This window comes from Coenobita brevimanus, chromosome 25 (assembly GCF_032717465.1).
Source record: "Coenobita brevimanus isolate Jiangsu-jjx chromosome 25, ASM3271746v2, whole genome shotgun sequence".
Lineage (NCBI taxonomy): Eukaryota > Metazoa > Arthropoda > Malacostraca > Decapoda > Coenobitidae > Coenobita > Coenobita brevimanus.
This window is the reverse complement of record NC_136978.1, coordinates 9,277,299-9,295,650: the sequence shown is the minus strand read 5'-3', so window position 1 is coordinate 9,295,650 and position 18,352 is coordinate 9,277,299. Positions and strand designations below refer to the sequence as shown.

Below are 18,352 nucleotides of genomic sequence, written 5' to 3'. Positions count from 1 at the left end.
CCCAAAGAGTGCCCAACAATTTACAGTCATGAGTAATACTGTGGTTTGTTACAATACAATGCTATCCATTGGAATTAATGTCTCATAAAAGTAAACATATAGCAGTTAATGATCTGAATAATGTGCAACCTGTGGGAGCATAACGAATGAGACAGACTAAGATAATTATTGTGCTAGTGATGCACTGTGCTGTAAAAGGTGACTACATTAGAGTGCTTATATCAATCACTCACTCACAGTTTTACTCTAACCAATATACAGTATCAAGGACATACATTAGGGGCATATTAGGCTATTCAATAATTTCTGGACTTAGCAACAGACAAAGCAAGTGAAAAGGAATCTTGTACAGTATTAAACAGTTCATTACTGCAACTGTACAGTATATAACGAAGTTAATAACCTGAACGTTCCATTTCTTACAGTGACGAACTTAGTGAAATACCATGAAAGAGGAGGAAAGGTTGTAATGGCTAGAATAGATGGAAGATGCACTAAACAGCAATTAAGTACCAAGCCGTCACAAGTAATAACAGTAACAACTCACATTCTGGAACTCAGTGAAGGAGAGTTTCCCTTTGCCAGGCCCGTTGGTGTCGCGATCCCAGTCCTCAATCATCTTACGCACCTGCCACTGGGGGAGCTTGAAACCCACAATCTCCAGGGCTGCCTTAAGCTCTGACAGGTCGATGAATCCATTGCCATCTCGGTCAATCTGAGGGAAGAATATGAAGTGTGTTAGATTACAATTACAGTAATTAAGTTAGGTTAAAATAGGTAATGTTTCATTTGATTAGGTTACATCAGACCCTATGGCAAGGTGGTGGTGGGGAGGAGGGAAAGATCACAACTCAGTACTTTTTGTGGTAGGTGGGGGCACCCATCACCCATTCAAAGTGATGCTGCCTTCAGGGGACTCTACACTGAGTGACAAGCCAAATATTATCTTGTAACCCAGGAAACCATTGACTACACTGGGTGGTAACCTCATAACCAAAAGACATCTGGTGGTCCTGTAAGTTAAGGTTCTCCTCTTGGATGGAACCTGTAAGGGTGGGGGTATATTGCTCACATAATACCACTCAAGGGAAAGTGAGGCAGGTCACTCTTGCCTTAAATGTCAGGACTGAGTAGCCTAACCACAGGCCTATATGTTCCTGATGAGGAAAAAATGAATAGATGATAGCTGGGTGGGTCAATCTGGTTAGATTAGATCAGTTTAAATTATATGTGGGTGCAGTCACATACAATAGATTAGGTTACATGCCAGATAGGATTAGACATGTCCATGTTAGCCATGCTTTGTGTCCATTTTGGTTTGTGTATGACAGTCAAGTGGAAAGGCATGAGTGGACACAGGTACAAGAGTGGATACACATTTGTGAGGTGTAGGGGGAAGTTTGGTGGGCAAGATGTTGAAGATGAGACAGAGGTAAAGGAATGGTGCAGAAAACGAGAGATAATGAAAATGGACAGATGAGAAGGTAGGGGGATGATTGGCATGTAAGAGGAGGTAAGAGTAGGGCAGGGGAAGTAGGAGGTGGGGTTGGGGGTGGCAGAGAGGTGAAGATCTACTGAAGTGGGTAAGATGGATCACTTAATAGGAAGGAATAACAAGAGAGAGAGGACCACATAAGAACATATTACAAATGGAAAGAATCACCTGTAAACAGTATAGTACAGTACAGGACAGATTAATGATAACTTTCTTCTTCTGTGCAGTCTTATCATAAGACATACAGTAACATCATTGTATAGCAGCCCTTGAGGTGTTCGGTTTTTCTGTTTTTAGTCCATGGTAAATCAGAGAAAAACTACCCACTGAAGATTCCCTGATGTCATGAAAGCTGATTGGCCAGCTCCCTCAATGCAAAGCATGAAGTGTATGGATTTTTTTTTTTTTTTTTTTTTTTTTTTTTTTTTTTAAACGCCAGGTATCCCTGAAAGGGCTAAGGCGTTGCCCCTGGGTAGAGGCCTTTTGGATTGGAGCGTGTAGGATTTTATGACCGGATGCCCTTCCTGATGTCTACCAATGACCCTTGGGTGGATTTGATCCTCCGACCCCTCGGTCAGAGCGGAGCGCTCTAACCCACTGAGCCATGGAAAATGTTGTGATATTTTGGAATACCACCCAGACTACTGATGAAGACTGCCCATACTCATCAGACAGCATCAGTGCCATAAAGTGTTAAATCCTAAAACAGCTGTATCATCATGACCCACCAAATGAGTACCTGACATGACAGATGCCAACTTGAGTGGCATAATGTCACACAGCCGATGAATTTCAAGATAGCACAGACCAGTAGGTGTGATAAGGATATGAGTTCCTTTTCATGCCACAGCCAGATTCATATTATGGGAACAGGAATCAGATGTCAGACTCTGACAAGGGACAGTATGACAAAACATTTTTTCACTTAACTGGTCTCTTTGCTATTTTGCTTTAAAAAATGCATACAAAACACATTTAAAAGTCTGGATCATAAAACAAACTGCTCTGTCTAACTTTGCAATACTTGTCCACCGTTGTATTGGCAACTGTAATTATGATTATTGGTAATTTTTGTACTCTTGCTCTGACTGTAATACTTGTGGGATGACTATTATTGGTACCATACTGTGACATTATATGAGAATTTTCCACAGGGCATGCATAATTAACATTATTAGAGAGAACCACTAAGATGTGTGTTATTAAAACATTTTTCATCAGTCCAAGGATTCATCAGTGCATGCTAAATAAGAGTATCTCATCTGATTTATTCAATCACAAACAAAACAAACTTACAAAACTTGGATACAAGCAAACCAAACTTTCAAACATAGAATGAGATGAACAGCTTGAAAATAATATTATTTATTAGGTACAAAGCTCTGTCCTGAGCTAAGTTATTGAAGGCCATCTCCAGCATACAACAAAAATAGTTTGTATGCTCAGTTGCGAACAGTAATAGTTTCACTTTTTATTCATCATTTTATGAAACTCACAAACTATTTTCAAGTGTCTGATGGTCCCTGAAGATAGCAACACTGGATTTCGAAAGTCACTGCTCACAATATAGTTATCAGTTTTACCGAAAGTCTCATTATTAATGTTATAAGAATGAAGCGAATCAGTACTGCCTTCACATCGGCAACAACTCTGTTAATTTTATCATGAGTCTACAACTACTGTACTCTGTTAATTTTATTGTAAGTGTCTTTAGTAACTTATCATCCTCACCAGCAAGTGTCATTCCACTGCAGGAAAAAAGGGCTTATTCTAACTTTCCTCACTCTTACCTTGCCTTGGTGGAGATTGTCACAACTTTGCAGCTATTATTTCTGAAGCGTTCAGTGGCAACATAGACAATACTATGGCACATCTTCATGACTAGCACCACATTCTGCTGTTAATCTTTTATACAGTGCAGCATTCAAGAGGGAGAGAATGCAAATTTATGCAATGTCAAAGTCAACATTGTACAGTAACCTATTCCATCCCAGCCAGCGAAGTTTGCGAAGTTAAAATGTAGTCCTTCCACCTCATTATGTGCAAACAGAATAACAAGTTACTTTTTTAGCATTAGATTATTCTTATTCAACCCCTTCAATCCGATGATGTTTTTTCATTCTGTTCTTGCTTTTTCCAGACGATTTTATTCAGCTCTGGGGAGACTTCTTGAACTAAAGGACATAGATACGGCCTTCATTAACCCCTTCACAACAAGAAATCTTTCCTAAGTTAAGTAAAGTAATCTGGTTTTAACAAGAATCAGCCATAAAAAGATGTCATTGGAGTGAAGTGGTTAACCTCATACCGAAGATACTGATAAAAATTTTATGTAATTCCTTTAGTTATCGCCTGGATTTAGCGAGGCAAGACAATATACTTTCTGTTAAGCCCCTGTCACACACAAACGACTCAAGGGCCAACCGTGCCGCGATTCTAGGTCATAATGCAATTTTTCATCGATCATCCTTTGATTTGCCGACAAAGCCCAGACTTTTTAGGGCGCTCGTGAACTGTTGGGATGACTCGTCGGGCCTCACGACTTTTTAATGCACGCATTAAAAAATCGTGGCCGCCTCACGACTTGCCAAAAGTTGTGTCGCAGTTGCGTTGCAGTCAGGAGTGTCATACGTCGGTCATGATGCAGTCTTAGCTCAATTGGATATGTTGTGATGCAGTCGCTGAGTGTCGTGATGCTGTCACCGACAAAAAAAAAACGTTATGACTGTGTGTCCCTCATCAGCTGACTAGACACAGGAGAGGTCCATGGTGATGCTCTGGGTGTCATTGGTGGTCTAGGTGTGATGCCCCACCCCACACTGGGTATCGCTGGTGGTCCAGGTGTGATGCCCTGCCCCACACTGGGTGTCATTGGTGGTCCACATGTGATGCCCCGCCCCACACTGGGTGTCATTGGTGGTTCAGGTGTGATGCCCCACCCCATGGGTCAGTCATGGGGGTGTCCTGGGGAGGGGGCCGGGGTGCATTCCCCAAACACATCACAAAGTCATTTTGCGTCCGTGGGTGATCGTGTCATCATGGCTGACAAAAATCCGTTAAATTTCACATTTGAAGACTCATAGCTCCACTGCCTCGCAGTCGCCTTGTGATCTTGTCGCATTCTTGAGGACGTCACGACCGGTTTTGAGGCAGTCCTGATGCGGTCATTAGGCAGTCATGTGCAGAGAAGATTCAGGGCCAGTCGGGAGGCGTGGGAGCCAACTAAGGACACGACCACGAGTCACGCCGTGGTCAGCCCTTGAGTCACGTATGTGTGACAGGGGCTTTAGTGTGTGTGTGTGTGTGTGTGTGTGTGTGTGTGTGTGTGTGTGTGTGTGTGTGTGTGTGTGTTGCCAACTTATTTCGAAAAGTTGTGGACGAATTTTCACCAAACCATTAGGAAATAGCAACTATGTGGGTGTGCAAAAGCCTATTACTTTTGGTGAGGATTTGATCAAAGACGACCGAATGCCAGCCGCCATATATTTTTTAAATATGGATTGACGTTTTTAAAATATGAAATGCGGTGACTGAATTCCATAGAGTTTTGCGGATATTTATTGCCCACCTTTAGCAGACTGAGGCGATATAGTTTTTATTGGTGTGTGTCTGTGTATGTAATTGTTGCCAAATGTCTCGCCTTCAAACTTGGTTTGCAGGTAGCTTGTACCTTAGTCAATAACATATTTTGGCAGGCGATTAGCATTCGGTTCCCGAATGCTTTTGTTTCATTCAAAAATTCAGTTTAAACTGAATAAAATATAGCAACACTAAAATATGAATAACATCATCGGACTGAAAGAATTAACGGCGGACTTCCCTTGTAAACCCTTCAGCCAGTAGACTTTTATAGTATATTTTTGTTATGACCCTATTCCATTAAGTTTTGGAAGGATCTTTTGTAGTGAGGAGGTTAATGAAGGTTTTTAACACGAATTCCAAGTATCTCTACTAAGCTGCATAAAATCGTCCACAATTAACAAGAATAGGAGTACATAAAAAATAAAAAATGACATCCTTGGGCTCCAAAAATATTAATCAAAATTGTTACAGTCAATGAGAGAACAAATAATACAAAACACACTCTCTCTCTCTCTCTCTCTCTCTCTCTCTTTCCAGAATGATAGTAAACGTAATTAGTTTGGCAGAGAAGGTACAAATACACTACATAGCACTCTCTCTCTCTCTCTCTCTCTCTCTCTCTCCAGAATGAAAGTAAACGTAGTTTAGTTGGTAGAGAAAGTACAAATACACTACACAGCTCTCTCTCTCTCTCTCTCTCTCTCTCTCTCTCTCTCTCTCTCCAGAATGAAAGTAAACGTAATTAGGTTAGTAGAGAAAGTACAAATACACTACATCTCTCTCTCTCTCTTTCTCTCTCTCTCACCTGCTTATAATAGTACTCGTCCTTGAGGTCGTTGAGGAACTCCACAAAGGAGTCCCATCGTTCAATACCCATGATCTCCATTTTCTCTCTTGGATTTACTTTCTTTCTCTCTTTCTTATTCGCTTCCTGGTACCAAAATAAGCTCAGATATCTAGCTTTTATTTTCGCGACTGTATCTTCAGTTCGTATAATAACTGTGTGTAGTTAATGGAATATCAGTTGTGTTTTTCTTTCTTTCTCCTTTTAATGCAGTTCCTTACACCAATTGATATTCAGATATTTTCAATACTAATCTCCAATTCCAGTATATGAACTTCTCACCTTGTATCAAATTTTGTCTGAATTATTGTGCAATCACTGTGTGTAACTGATATATTCGGTTTCTTGCCACAAAAATTAACTTACTTTTTTAATGGCCATAAGACTAAGTCACCACATGTAACCTAAGATTAATTTGCGCTTTAGGTGTGGTCATTATTGTTAAAAAATGTCGAAGGTTAAGATTAAACCTTTGTTACCTAAGCAAATCTTAAGTACACTAATTTAATTTAACCCATTAAGTTTTAAATCTTTCCACTTCACCGTAAACCACCACTTCACACTCCACTACCACCAACCCCCACCATTGTATTAAAAAAAAAAAAAAAAAAAAAAAAAATCACCACCATCGCAGCAGTCACCACCACCACCATCATTATTCCAATCTCACTCATTGCTATCACCACCACACCACAACTACCCCGCACCATCTCTATCTCGCCTCCCAACCACCACATGCAGTACGTTCCATTCCACCACCTCCACCATTTTTAACCCTACCACCATCACATTCCACTACAACCATCTTATTCCATTACCACAACCCCACACATTCCACAAACACGCCATCATCACACAACCACAACTACGTAAATCCACCACCACCACCATCATTGTGTTTCCACTCTAGTAACTCCCCACACTGGACTAGCTTGTGGCTTGCTGTGGATTAGTCTCGCTCATAGGAGAGACAAATTACACTATTCTTAATCACTCTAGTATGTTGACATCTTTTTGTAGTGTATTCTTGCTCCTTCCGGACGATTTTATTCACCTTAGGAGGGATTTATAAGAACAGGAGAGATTAGGTATTTCATTCATTAACCTCGTCATTATTAGGCAACTCTCCTGAACTGAATAAGATTGCCTGTTGATAGGAAGAATAAAACGGACGTCATTATAGTGAAAGGGTTAATTCCGGTAAATGGGAACTGTAAGATAAAATAACTTACTCGTGGGGTAGAACAGAATGGATTTTCTTTCTTAACTAGTGGCCTTGCATTATTTACCTATCCATTTACCATTACGTCAGTCTGTTTATTCATATATATTTCATCCATCTGCCTGTCTTATTACCACTCAGGCTCGACAAGTTATCTAAGTTGTCCCTACTCAGTAACGACCCCTCCCACGACCCTCATATAATCCCATCTCTCTCTCTCTCTCTCTGTCGTGTGTGTGTGTGTGTGTGTGTATACGGTATATATAGTCTGGATATGCAGGAATTTTTCCCTGTTCAGTACCGGTAACGACCCTTTTTCATCAGTCCTCCTCCACCTTGTTGTCTGCAAATATTTATGAATCTGTCTATCTAGTACTCCAGGCAAAAAGACATCCAAGTTTTCTGTCCCTACTCACTAACGACTCTTCCACGACAAAACTTCCCTCCCTCATACCTTATTGATCAGTGATGTCGCATTTCTATCCCTACTCAGTAACGATCCTTCCTCACGATTTTGTCATACATGCCTGTTACCATATTAACCCGTTCAATATAATGACGTCTTTATTTTTGTGCCGCCAGATCATGTAACTCACTTAAGGGATTCCTCTCATAATTAACTGATTAGACGACGCAATCCTCATTAACACCCTCACCTTGATGACGAATTGTACACTTTAGTTTTTCTACCGCCACACGAAAGTAACTTCTTCAATCCTGGTGACGACCTATTGGTTTATCCTTGTTATCAAACGAGTTTACTGAAGGCGTTTATTGCGTTTTATTTTTTTCCTCACATGTAACCATTCTAGTTTGAAATACTAATACATATCGTACATATATTCGTATCAAACTGAATAAAATCGTCAAAAGATGGCAAGAATAACATGAAAGTGGTCCCCGAACTCAGTAGGCTGAGATTGAAAGAGTTCTTTCAAAGTATGTGGGGGTAAATTGAGAAAACGCTATGATAGGATTCACTAGGGTGCTCATCTTTTTTCACCCTCTGGCGGGTTTTATTCATCCACTACCCTTGGATACAAGGCCACTGCATCCAGGTTACCACAGTTACCCTTCTCCCCCTCCCCACGTGTTACCCTGAGTGCCAATTTAAAATGTCACATTTTAAAATATGGTAACTTACCCAAGTGAGCACTATATATATATATATATATATATATATATAACAGTATATGTAAGGCCAAACTCACACTCCTGAGTGTTTATCCCGGTGCGAACCCCTTCAATATGATGACGATTTTAAAATACATTTATGGTTGCCTTCAGGCGATTATTCAGTTCTTGAGTTTTCGAATCGGAGGGGTTAGTCAAAGCTTTCAACAACCCTGTCGCTACCCTGGGGAATCCTAAGTTGAGTGAAATCATCTCGAGCTAGCAAAAAAAAAAAAAAAGAAAAAAAAAAAAGTAATGAAGGGGTTAAAAAAAATCAGACGCCGAAATGTTTTCCATACGGACTCCCCTTAATAAAAACTTTCAAGCGCCAGAAGTTTTACCAATGCGAACCCTCCTATTCGGTATAAAAGGGAGGGGGGGGGGGAGAAGAGAAAAGAAAATCATCAAACCTAAATATGACCCATGCGAACTTTTTTTTTTTTTTTATGTAACTCTAAAGCGTCGAAGTTTTACCAATGCGAACTTTTTACTTAAAAAAGAAATTCTCTTTTTTTCCGATTTTCTTTTTTTATGAGGCACAGAGAACAACCGGTCGACACCAGCAGGAGAGGCAGACTGAGGGCGAGAGAGGAAGAGCCGGCATAAATATCTCTCCTCTTTAGCTCAAAAATGTAGATCGCGTCAGTTGGCAAGGCAAGGGGGGAAGGGGGACTGATCCAGGAAGGGGGGAGACGTCCAGCAGGGAGGGGGAAGGAGGAAGAAGGGAAAGTAGGGAGTGGGGAGATGAGGGGGGAAAGGAGTTAATGAAAGAGGGGAGGATCTAGGTGGAAGGAAGAAGCAGAAGTGGACGGGAACGGGGAAGGGAAGGAGTTATGGGATGAAGATGAGGAAGGGAATGAAAATGAGGAAGGGCAGGAGAAAGGGAATGGAAATGAGAAAGGGGAAGGGGAAGGCGATGGAAATGAGGAAGAGGAGGGGAAAGGGGATGAAAACAAGGAAGAGGAGGGAAAAGAAGGACGAGCTGGGGGTACAGACCAAGGTATGGGGAATGAGGGAGGGCTGGAAACGAACCTCAACAGTCATGAAGAGAGAATAGAAAGGAGGGAAAGGAAGAGAGAGGATAGAAACAGGAACTGGGGGGCAAGACACAGGGAAAAGACAGAAAGATAATAGGAGGGGAGGGATGGAAGACGTAAGGAAAGATAAGGGAGGAAGAAACTGAAACGAGGGGAAAAGGAAGTAGAGAAAGGAGAGAGGAAATATGGAGAAAAAGAGGAGAAAATTGGAAAAGGTGGGGGGAAAAGGAAAGAGAACCAAATGAGAATGGAGAGAGAGAGAGAGTCGTGTTCAGCGGTGAGGCAAAATGTAAGCAAGACAACAGTGTCGGTTCACTGAGGTTCGCAAATAAAAGAGCAGTGAAAAGGAGGGAGAGAGAGTACAGGACTACAGGTTGATACACAGGTACGTAGACAGATACGAATAGTTAGGTACAGAAGGCAGATTGACTTACAAACACAGACAGTAGATTGCTAGATAGCCTGAGGAGCAAACACCGGGTAGATATAAATAATGGCAAATAGGACTGCACAGACATGTGTAGCTGATATATATATATATATATATATATATATATATATATATATATATATATATATATATATATATATATATATATATTACGGTACATACAAACATACTGTACATGTATATATAAATAGACGATACTAGAGAGAGAGAGAGAGAGAGAGAGAGAGAGAGAGAGAGAGAGAGAGAGAGAGAGAGAGAGAGAGAGAGATCTATTAACGGAAACATAAAGAGAAAGGAAAAATTAGAACGGATGTAGTAGATAATACAAACAGGATGAGCAAGAGGAAGAGAAGGAGGAAGGTGGGAGAGAAATAGGAGGAGGAGGAAAAGGAGGGAGACAAAAACGTAGAGGAAGAGGAAAAGTGGAAAGAGGAAGAGGAGAAAAAAACACAGGAGGAAAATGCGATCCGAAGAAATGGAGAGGAGAACGAAAACTGCGAGAGGAAAAGTAGATGAGGATAATGATGAAAATAGAGACAGAAGAGGATAAGGAAAATGGAAGGAAAAATTAAAAACGAAAAAGTAAAATGGAAAAAGGAAAACACAAAACAAACAACAAAAAGGGGGTAAAGAAGGAGAAGAGAAGACTAACAAAACGAGGAAGGTGATTAAAACGGTGGCGAGAACACAAAGGAAAAGAGGAAGACTGATGAAACAAGCGGGAGAGAAAGATGAACAGCATATGGAGACAGCGACAGCAGATGAAGAAAAGCAAAGAGGGTCAGCTGGCGTTGAGGAAGGGACGGAGGGAAAGAAGGGGAAGAGAGAGGGATGACAGGATGGAAAGTAGGGTAAGAAAAGGGGAGGGAAGGGTGGGGAAGAAAGATTGAGAGATGAAAAGAAGGAAAGAAAGAACGAACATGGAATGAAGGGAAGGAGAGAGGAAAGAAAGACCGTTCAGAGAAAAGGAAGTAGGGAAGAAGGGAGGGAAGTACGAATGAAAAATTAATGAAGGAGAGAAAGAATTGCAAATAATGACAGCAACGGCAAGTGAAGGAAAGGAGAGAGGTATGTAAAGGAGAGAGTACGGAAAGAGAGGAATGGGATGGGAAGGATGGAAGAAAACGGGTTAAGGAATAAAGAAGGAAGGGATGGAAGGAAGAGGAAGATAGAAGGCTGAAGTATAAAAGATTCTAATAGAGAGAGAGAGAGATAGAGGTGGAATGATGGAGAAAGGGTGGAGGGGTGAAGAGAAAGGGAGGGGTGGAGGTAAGCGTCTCACCACTTCCTTCAAGAACGTGACGTGAAGAGAAAGTGGGTCGGCTTGGTAGACATATGCACCATACTTACATACATACAGATGGACTGATAAGCAGCTACGTGGGCAGACTAAGATACACTGATAGACACAGGTAAAAAAATTGATAGCTTTATACACGATACATATAGATAGTGAATGATATAAAAACATAGGCTGATAAAGATACGCCTATAGGTTTGGCAGCAGGTGACAGATATACCAAGTGTGAAGAATACGCAGAGGAAAACCAGGCGAAATTCTGTTCCTCTAAATTATTCTTGTAACCATCCACTCATCCAATAAATCATCCATAAACACATCCAGCTCTTCATTCATCTTATTTACCCATCCATATTATCAACTATACGTACATTTATCTTACTTTTCATATTACCTATCCATCTATAAAATAAATTTCTTACATTCAAGCGACTATTCAGCTATCAGTCATTCTGTATATCTATCCACCAATCTATCGATCACGATATCTTTTCAAACAAACTGTAACTATTTCGCGGTTTATTTATATGATACATCAACTCGTCTGGTCATCGAACTTTCCATCCATCATCAACTCAATCATTCCTTCACCCCACCACCCATCACACACACACACACACACACACACACACACACACACACACACACACACACACACACACTCACACACACACAAAAGGTCCCCTTCTCTCTCTCTCTCTCTCTCTCAGATCAAACAAGAAAGCAGGGAGTCCCAAACATCAAACACAAACAGCCAAACACATCCCTCACGAAGGTCACACTAAGCAAACACTGTCACTGTATTTTGAAAGCAGTCACACACACACACACACACACACACACACACACACACACACACACACACACACACACACACGAGAGAGAGAGAGAGAGTACCAAGACAGTTACTTGTTAAAATACTGGGTTACGGTTACACTGACAAAAGGCACAGATACCGTTAAACATACAATCAAAAAGAGAGACAGATGAGAATACAGAGAGAGAGAGAGAGAGAAACACACTCCCCCACATAATACCCACCCACTAATATTTCAAAGCTGACGACTCTTTGAGTGAACATAGAGCTCCCTAGACTAGCTTCTAATCTGGGAAGTGGCGGGAAATGGAAGAGAGAGAGAGAGAGAGAGAGAGAAACACACTCCCCCACATAATACCCACCCATTAATATTTCAAAGCTGACGACTCTTGAGTGAACATAGAGCTTCCTAGACTAGCTTCTAATCTGGGAAGTGGCGGGAAATGGGGGAGAGAGAGAGAGAGAGAGAGAGAAAGAGATAGAGAGAGAGAAAACTAAAATCAACAATCAACATGAAGTAAAAGAACAAAGATACGAGAAGGTAAGGTAACGTAAGGACAGACTATTAAGAAATGGATGGACAGAGGGCGTTTGTATGAAGCTCACCCACTGGCCTCAAACATATGTCAGGCACTCATTATACAGTGTACCCCCTTCCTCCATCCACCACCCATACCCCCACTGCCTTATCTATTTTTTTAGCCTCTGCCCCACCCATCTCCCACCATCAAATCTCCCATGCCCCCATCCCCACGACAACACCCCTACTCCCTCACTCTCTCCTACCCTCTCCCTCCCACCTTGACATGCACGTCACATGATGATAAAGTTGCATATGCATCTTTCACACCCTAATCTTGTCCAAATATGGGAGGACAGTGACGAACAACCCCCCCCCCCTCTCTCTCTCTCTCTCTCTCTCCAAAAAACAAATCCTGCTTCCTGGACATCCTTCCTCCCTCAAAAGAAGATAATAATAGGAATTGGTGCCAAGGCACAGCAAACCCGTCCCCGGCAGTCATTTTAGTGATGACGTATAAACACAACAGGATATCTAGTCAAAGATGTCACATATCAAATTTGGAGTAAATCGGGTGAAAATCGACGATTTTATGCCCATTTGAAATTTTAGGCCCGACCCAGCTGACACTGACCCCTCCTTTCGCTAACTGGAGGGTGACCCCTTGAAAGAGGTATGTTATAGGAGGCAGATTTGGAAGTTGCACATTTAGATTTTGGTTTCATGCCGATATGACGAATTTGAAGGGAGTTATGGCGAAAAAACTATTTTTTACCCGTATTTTTTTCCATTCTGGGGGGCCTACAGCCTGGGCCTTGGCCCAATTTGTCCCAAAATTTAATCAGGTGATCAGGTCATGGCCTGTCATCCCTGTAATTTTAGTCAAAATCGCACCAGTAGTTTTCCCGTGAAGTTTTTACAGACAAACAAACAAATCAAGTGAAAACAATACCCGTCCTCGAGCCCCTCCGGGACGGGGAAGGGTAATAAGCGTTGTCTGTGTGTCGGTCCACATCTGATCCTCTCGGATTTCGACGTGTCATACATCAAAAGACGCGGACGACGAGCTGACAACGATGGTGTAAATAATAACTGTGTGCAGCCAGGTGCGCGCGCCATGCACACTTTTGTGCCCAATTTTTCGAGACATTGGGATCTCTCTATGGATTATACTGCTGGGTGGAATGAGCTGAAATTACACATGGACATCCCCGGAATATCAGAGTAGGTCCATGTCAAGTTTGGTGTCAGTTCGTCTCGGGGGCAAGCGCTTAGCGGCCCGAGGGAATGCGCTCACCCGCCCTCGGGCCTTAGTGCTTGTATCTAACTACACCCCTGTAAATGGCGATCTTTTCCGATTTATCATGCCGGCTTAAACTAGAGGAATTAATAGATGGGGAAGGAGAAGGGCGGAGAGTGTGTGGCTTGACTATCTCCTTTACTGCAATTAAAGAGATAACCAGTCATATCTTCGTCTTAAATTACCGGCATTAGGAGGACCAGTCTGCTAGTGTTTGGTTTTCTTTGTACTCTGTACCCTCTGCACCCCAGAACTCTCTCTCTCTCTCTTCCACCCTGCCATCTCTCCACCCTCACAACACTAATACCACCATTAGTCAGCCTGCATGGCATTCCTGTACACTGACAGCTGAGCAAAAACCCAAGCACACAACCCCGCCAGCTGACCGCGCTGACTCACTCCCAGTCCGTCCCTCCACAACCCGCTGTGTTTAGGTTTTTTGGGAGGGAAGCACGAGTGGTATAGGGTGCATTTTGGCGGCAGATCTGACCTTGAATTTCGTCCCGTAGGAGTTTAAAAACTTGTCGGAGAATGCGATGATGATGTGGGTACCTGTTTGATTATATACTTTTTACTTCAGATCTGAGAGTGGCGTCAGCATAGCAAGATACTCGTAGACTGGTTTAGCAACAGCTGCTTATGCTAGAAATGCAGAACAGAAAGATGGATAGATAGGCAGACTGAATGTAAAGAGAGACACAGGTAGATGGGGGGAGGGGTGTCATGTAGTGTGGGCAGTAGTTTGCATCCGAAAAGAATATATACCGTATCGATTACACACTGGGACAAAGAAGATTTTGAGATTCTTTTTTTTTTTTTTTATGTGTCCGACTCTGGACAAAGGCTTCACAGCCCGTTACCATGGCCCAGTAGTCCTCCTACGTCCATACACCTATCTACATGCCAATAAAACACGCTCGCTCATAGTCATAAGTGAGTCAGCCCTAGCATTTATTACTCATGGATGGCGAGTACTTGTGCCAAAGTGATGAGAAGTGAAGATGTGTGGCACAGAGCTGCAGAGAGAGAGAGAGAGAGAGACAGACAGACAAACAGACAGACAGACAGACAGAGACAAAGAGAGAGAGAAGCATAAAAGAAAGGTTTGGGAGGAAAAAAACGAGGACTGCGCGGAAAAAGGACGAGACAAAATAAAAGGGAGAGATATTGATCTGCAACTGCAAATCAATTACGAGATCAGTGGAGAGAGAGAGAGAGAGAGAGAGAGAGAGAGAGAGAGAGAGAATGATAGACTGATAGATGAGGATTCTACTGCACAGGCTAATAACTGATAGGGGAAAAGAAGGGGACAGGAAGGAAGGAAAACTAGGAGAAAAATGAAGGAAAATCAAGTCTGAGGAGAGAAAGGGAAGGAATAAGGGCCATAGAAGAGATATATGAAAGAGGGGATGACATGAAAGAGGAAGGATGTACATAAATCATGGAAGGAAGAATGAAAGAAACGTGAAACTGAAGCATGAAAGGAAGGGGAGAACAGAAGAGGAAAAAGAAAGATGAGGAGAAAAGGAAGAAAGAATAGGAGAAAATAAAGGAAGGTAGAAAATGGAGAAAATAATAGCAAAAATGATGGGAGGAAAGTGGGAAGGAAGGAAGGAAGGAGGGGCAGAATAATGAAATTTACTGTAAATACAAGCCCCTACTGCTGGCTCCCCTTCCATAAAGGCTCCTGCTTTCCATACTCTCTCTCTCTCTCTCTCTCTCTCTCTAACTAACAAAACAATCAACTTTCCTACAACGTCCCCCTGGGGAAGGGGGGAAAGAATACTTCCCCAGTATCCCTGCTTGTCGTAAGAGGCGACTAAAAGGGGCCTTTTTTTCTCCTGTTTATCTATCCTTACTGCACCTTTCATCTCTTCTTTCCTACCTCTCTTCTTGATACTTCCGTATTTCTTCCAGCCTTTATTTTTCCTCTACTATCAACTTAGACATCTGGAATCATCCCATGAATAATTGTAGGACCTCCCACTGACGTCGACCCTTCCTCCCATCTGTGCCAGGCCCTACAACCAAATAACCTATCAAGCCACTTTAATGCCAAGCCGCTTCATCAGTAAGTCTCTTCAACGCCAAAACCATTTCAGCCCCAAGACTATTTCTGTCCTAAGATCACTTCAATGCCAAGACCACTTTACATCAAGATTGCTTCAACGCCAAGACCACTTCTACGCTAAACCATATCTTCTTCCTCCCTGTCTCTGTTTCATTGCTAGTCATATATTTTTGCTCTGAATTAGTGTCATATGGACTTTGATGCATGGCGCTAAGAATCTATTAATCTGTTCAGTTCCATTACCTACATTACATACATCTTACCTCTTTACCAAACCCCCAAACTATTATCTATCTATCTGTCTATTCGCCTACTTACATACCTACTCAGAGAGAGAGAGAGAGAGAGAGAGAGAGAGAGAGAGACGGGGGCTAAGACCTAAACCACCTGCCGCGGCCTACATATGTATGACACACACACACACACACACACACACACACACACACACACACACACACACACACACACACACACACACACACAAATCTATAAGGCCATCACATACAAACATGCATTCAGCAAGATTCACACATAACACGAACATCAGCCCACACAGTCACACGCCCCGGTTCACACACACAAAACGCAAACAAAATATGTGGTTTTGTTGACTCTCTCTCTCTCTCTCTCTTTCTCTCTAATTCGTATGTATACACATAGATCCTTTAGAGAGAGAGAGAGAGAGAGAGAGAGAATATTGACCAGAACAATACAACGGGGCAGAAGTGGAGGCTGAGAGGATTAAAAATAGGAGCAGGAATCTTTTGAAAGAGAGTGGGAGGGAGGGAGACGGGGGAGGACGACAGGCTGATAAACCAGTAAACCGATCGAGAAAATAATAATGATAAACAGGAAAATAAGAGGAATGAAAGAGAAAGAGGATGGAAGAGCGAACGAAAGGAAAGAAGACAGAGGAGAGATGGGGAGGTAAAGGATGGAGGGGGAGAGGGGAAGGGATAAGGGAACATGAAAAAGAATGCAAGATGGAAGGATGACTGATGGAAGGAAAAGTACATTATTCGCCGTTCACACTTCGGGACATAATCATATATTTTATTGTGACCAACGCCTGACAATTTTACTCAAACGAAGGAAAACCCAAGTAGTCAACGGACTTTGTTTGGATTTATGAAGTCTATGTTAAAGAGACTAGTTTTCTTTTATATATCCAGTCTACGTTTTCTGTTGCCATTCTCTCTCTCTCTCTCTCTCTCTCTCTCTCTCTCTCTCTCTCTCTCAAATGATCCTTGCTCCTATTTTTCATCCTCTCAGCCTCCACTTGTATCCCCGTGTATTGTTATGATCAATAACTCTCTCTCTCTCTCTCTGATAGGAATAACAGTAATGTGATTAAAACGTTGATATTGGTGCGGTATGAGGTGTATTTAAAAAATTATCATTGCTTATTAGTATTTTAAAATGTATTATTTATTATTATCATCATCATCATCATCATTATTATTATGAATCACAGCCCCGCTCTAACAAAGGGGTGAGTAAGATGAGTAAGGAAACCACATTACCCTCCGGAAGGAAAGACAGGGACCCACAAGCATCCGCCTTGGTGATGAGTAAGAGTATCGGAAGAGGACACAGTGACTCAGGATATGGGACTGAATAAACTGATCTGTGTAAAGAGTGAGTGAATGATGAAATGAAGACAAAATGAGAAGGCTGAAGTGAGTGAGTCTACCACTGTACTGATCGTATCAACTCCGCGAGTCTGATGATGTTATTTCTCATTTAAATATTGCTACCTCCCGTTACTTTTACTCAGTGTAGGAGAGAGTTCTGGCACTTGACGGGTTAGATACCACTTTCAATAACCTACTTAGCATGACAGACCTTTCCTAAGCTGAATAAAATCGTCCGGAGACAGTATTAATAAGCTACGACTAACGTCATGGTGTTGAAGGAGTTAAGTTTGGGATCGCGAATGGGGAGGGCAAGGTTCTTTTCCCCTCGTTATTGAAACACGTGAAGGAAAGCAAACTAGTCTGACCTCCCTAGCTGGATGCTGATTGCGTTACGTGTATACAGGTGTGTGAAAGTGACTCATAAATCAGGGACTTGCCTACACCTACCCACATTTAATTTTAACACTACCATGATCAGGACATCTGTATTACTGTATTCCTGAGTTGTCCCCATAGTACGCGTAACAGTATCAACACTCAAGTTCTCATTTCTCTTTATCAGAGGAATATAATGGTGTGACGTTAACTGGAAGAGGAAAGTAGAGAAGACTCGACCAAGAGAGGCTTATACAGTGAAGTATGAGATTGTAAGGTTGAATAAGTTAATTACAAGAAAGGTACCGAGTCAACTATAATTCTCTATTCTAATCCCCCCCTCCCAGATGATCTAATGCACCTGAAAGTGGGGTCATAGGAGGCCTGAGAGTTGAAGTTGGCGAGTAAATGAAGAAGGTCAAAAGTCGGTGACGTGTTGTGACGATAAATTCTTGCTACCTCCAGACGGTGTTATTCTGCTTTCGGGGTCCTCTAGTAGTAAAGGGGTTAATTGTTTCAAGACGATTT

At 42.0% G+C, this 18,352-nt stretch overlaps 1 protein-coding gene across 1 annotated transcript in view; it reads right to left on the bottom strand.

Moving 5' to 3' along the window:
• The window catches only part of Fim (plastin-2 fimbrin), a 109,764-nt gene that overhangs the window by 26,371 nt on the left and 65,041 nt on the right, over positions 1-18,352 (bottom strand). Inside the window, exon 2 of the mRNA XM_080267821.1 lies at positions 548-715. Coding sequence (XP_080123947.1) covers positions 548-715 — 168 coding nt within the window. The remainder of the gene's footprint in view (positions 1-547; positions 716-18,352) is intronic.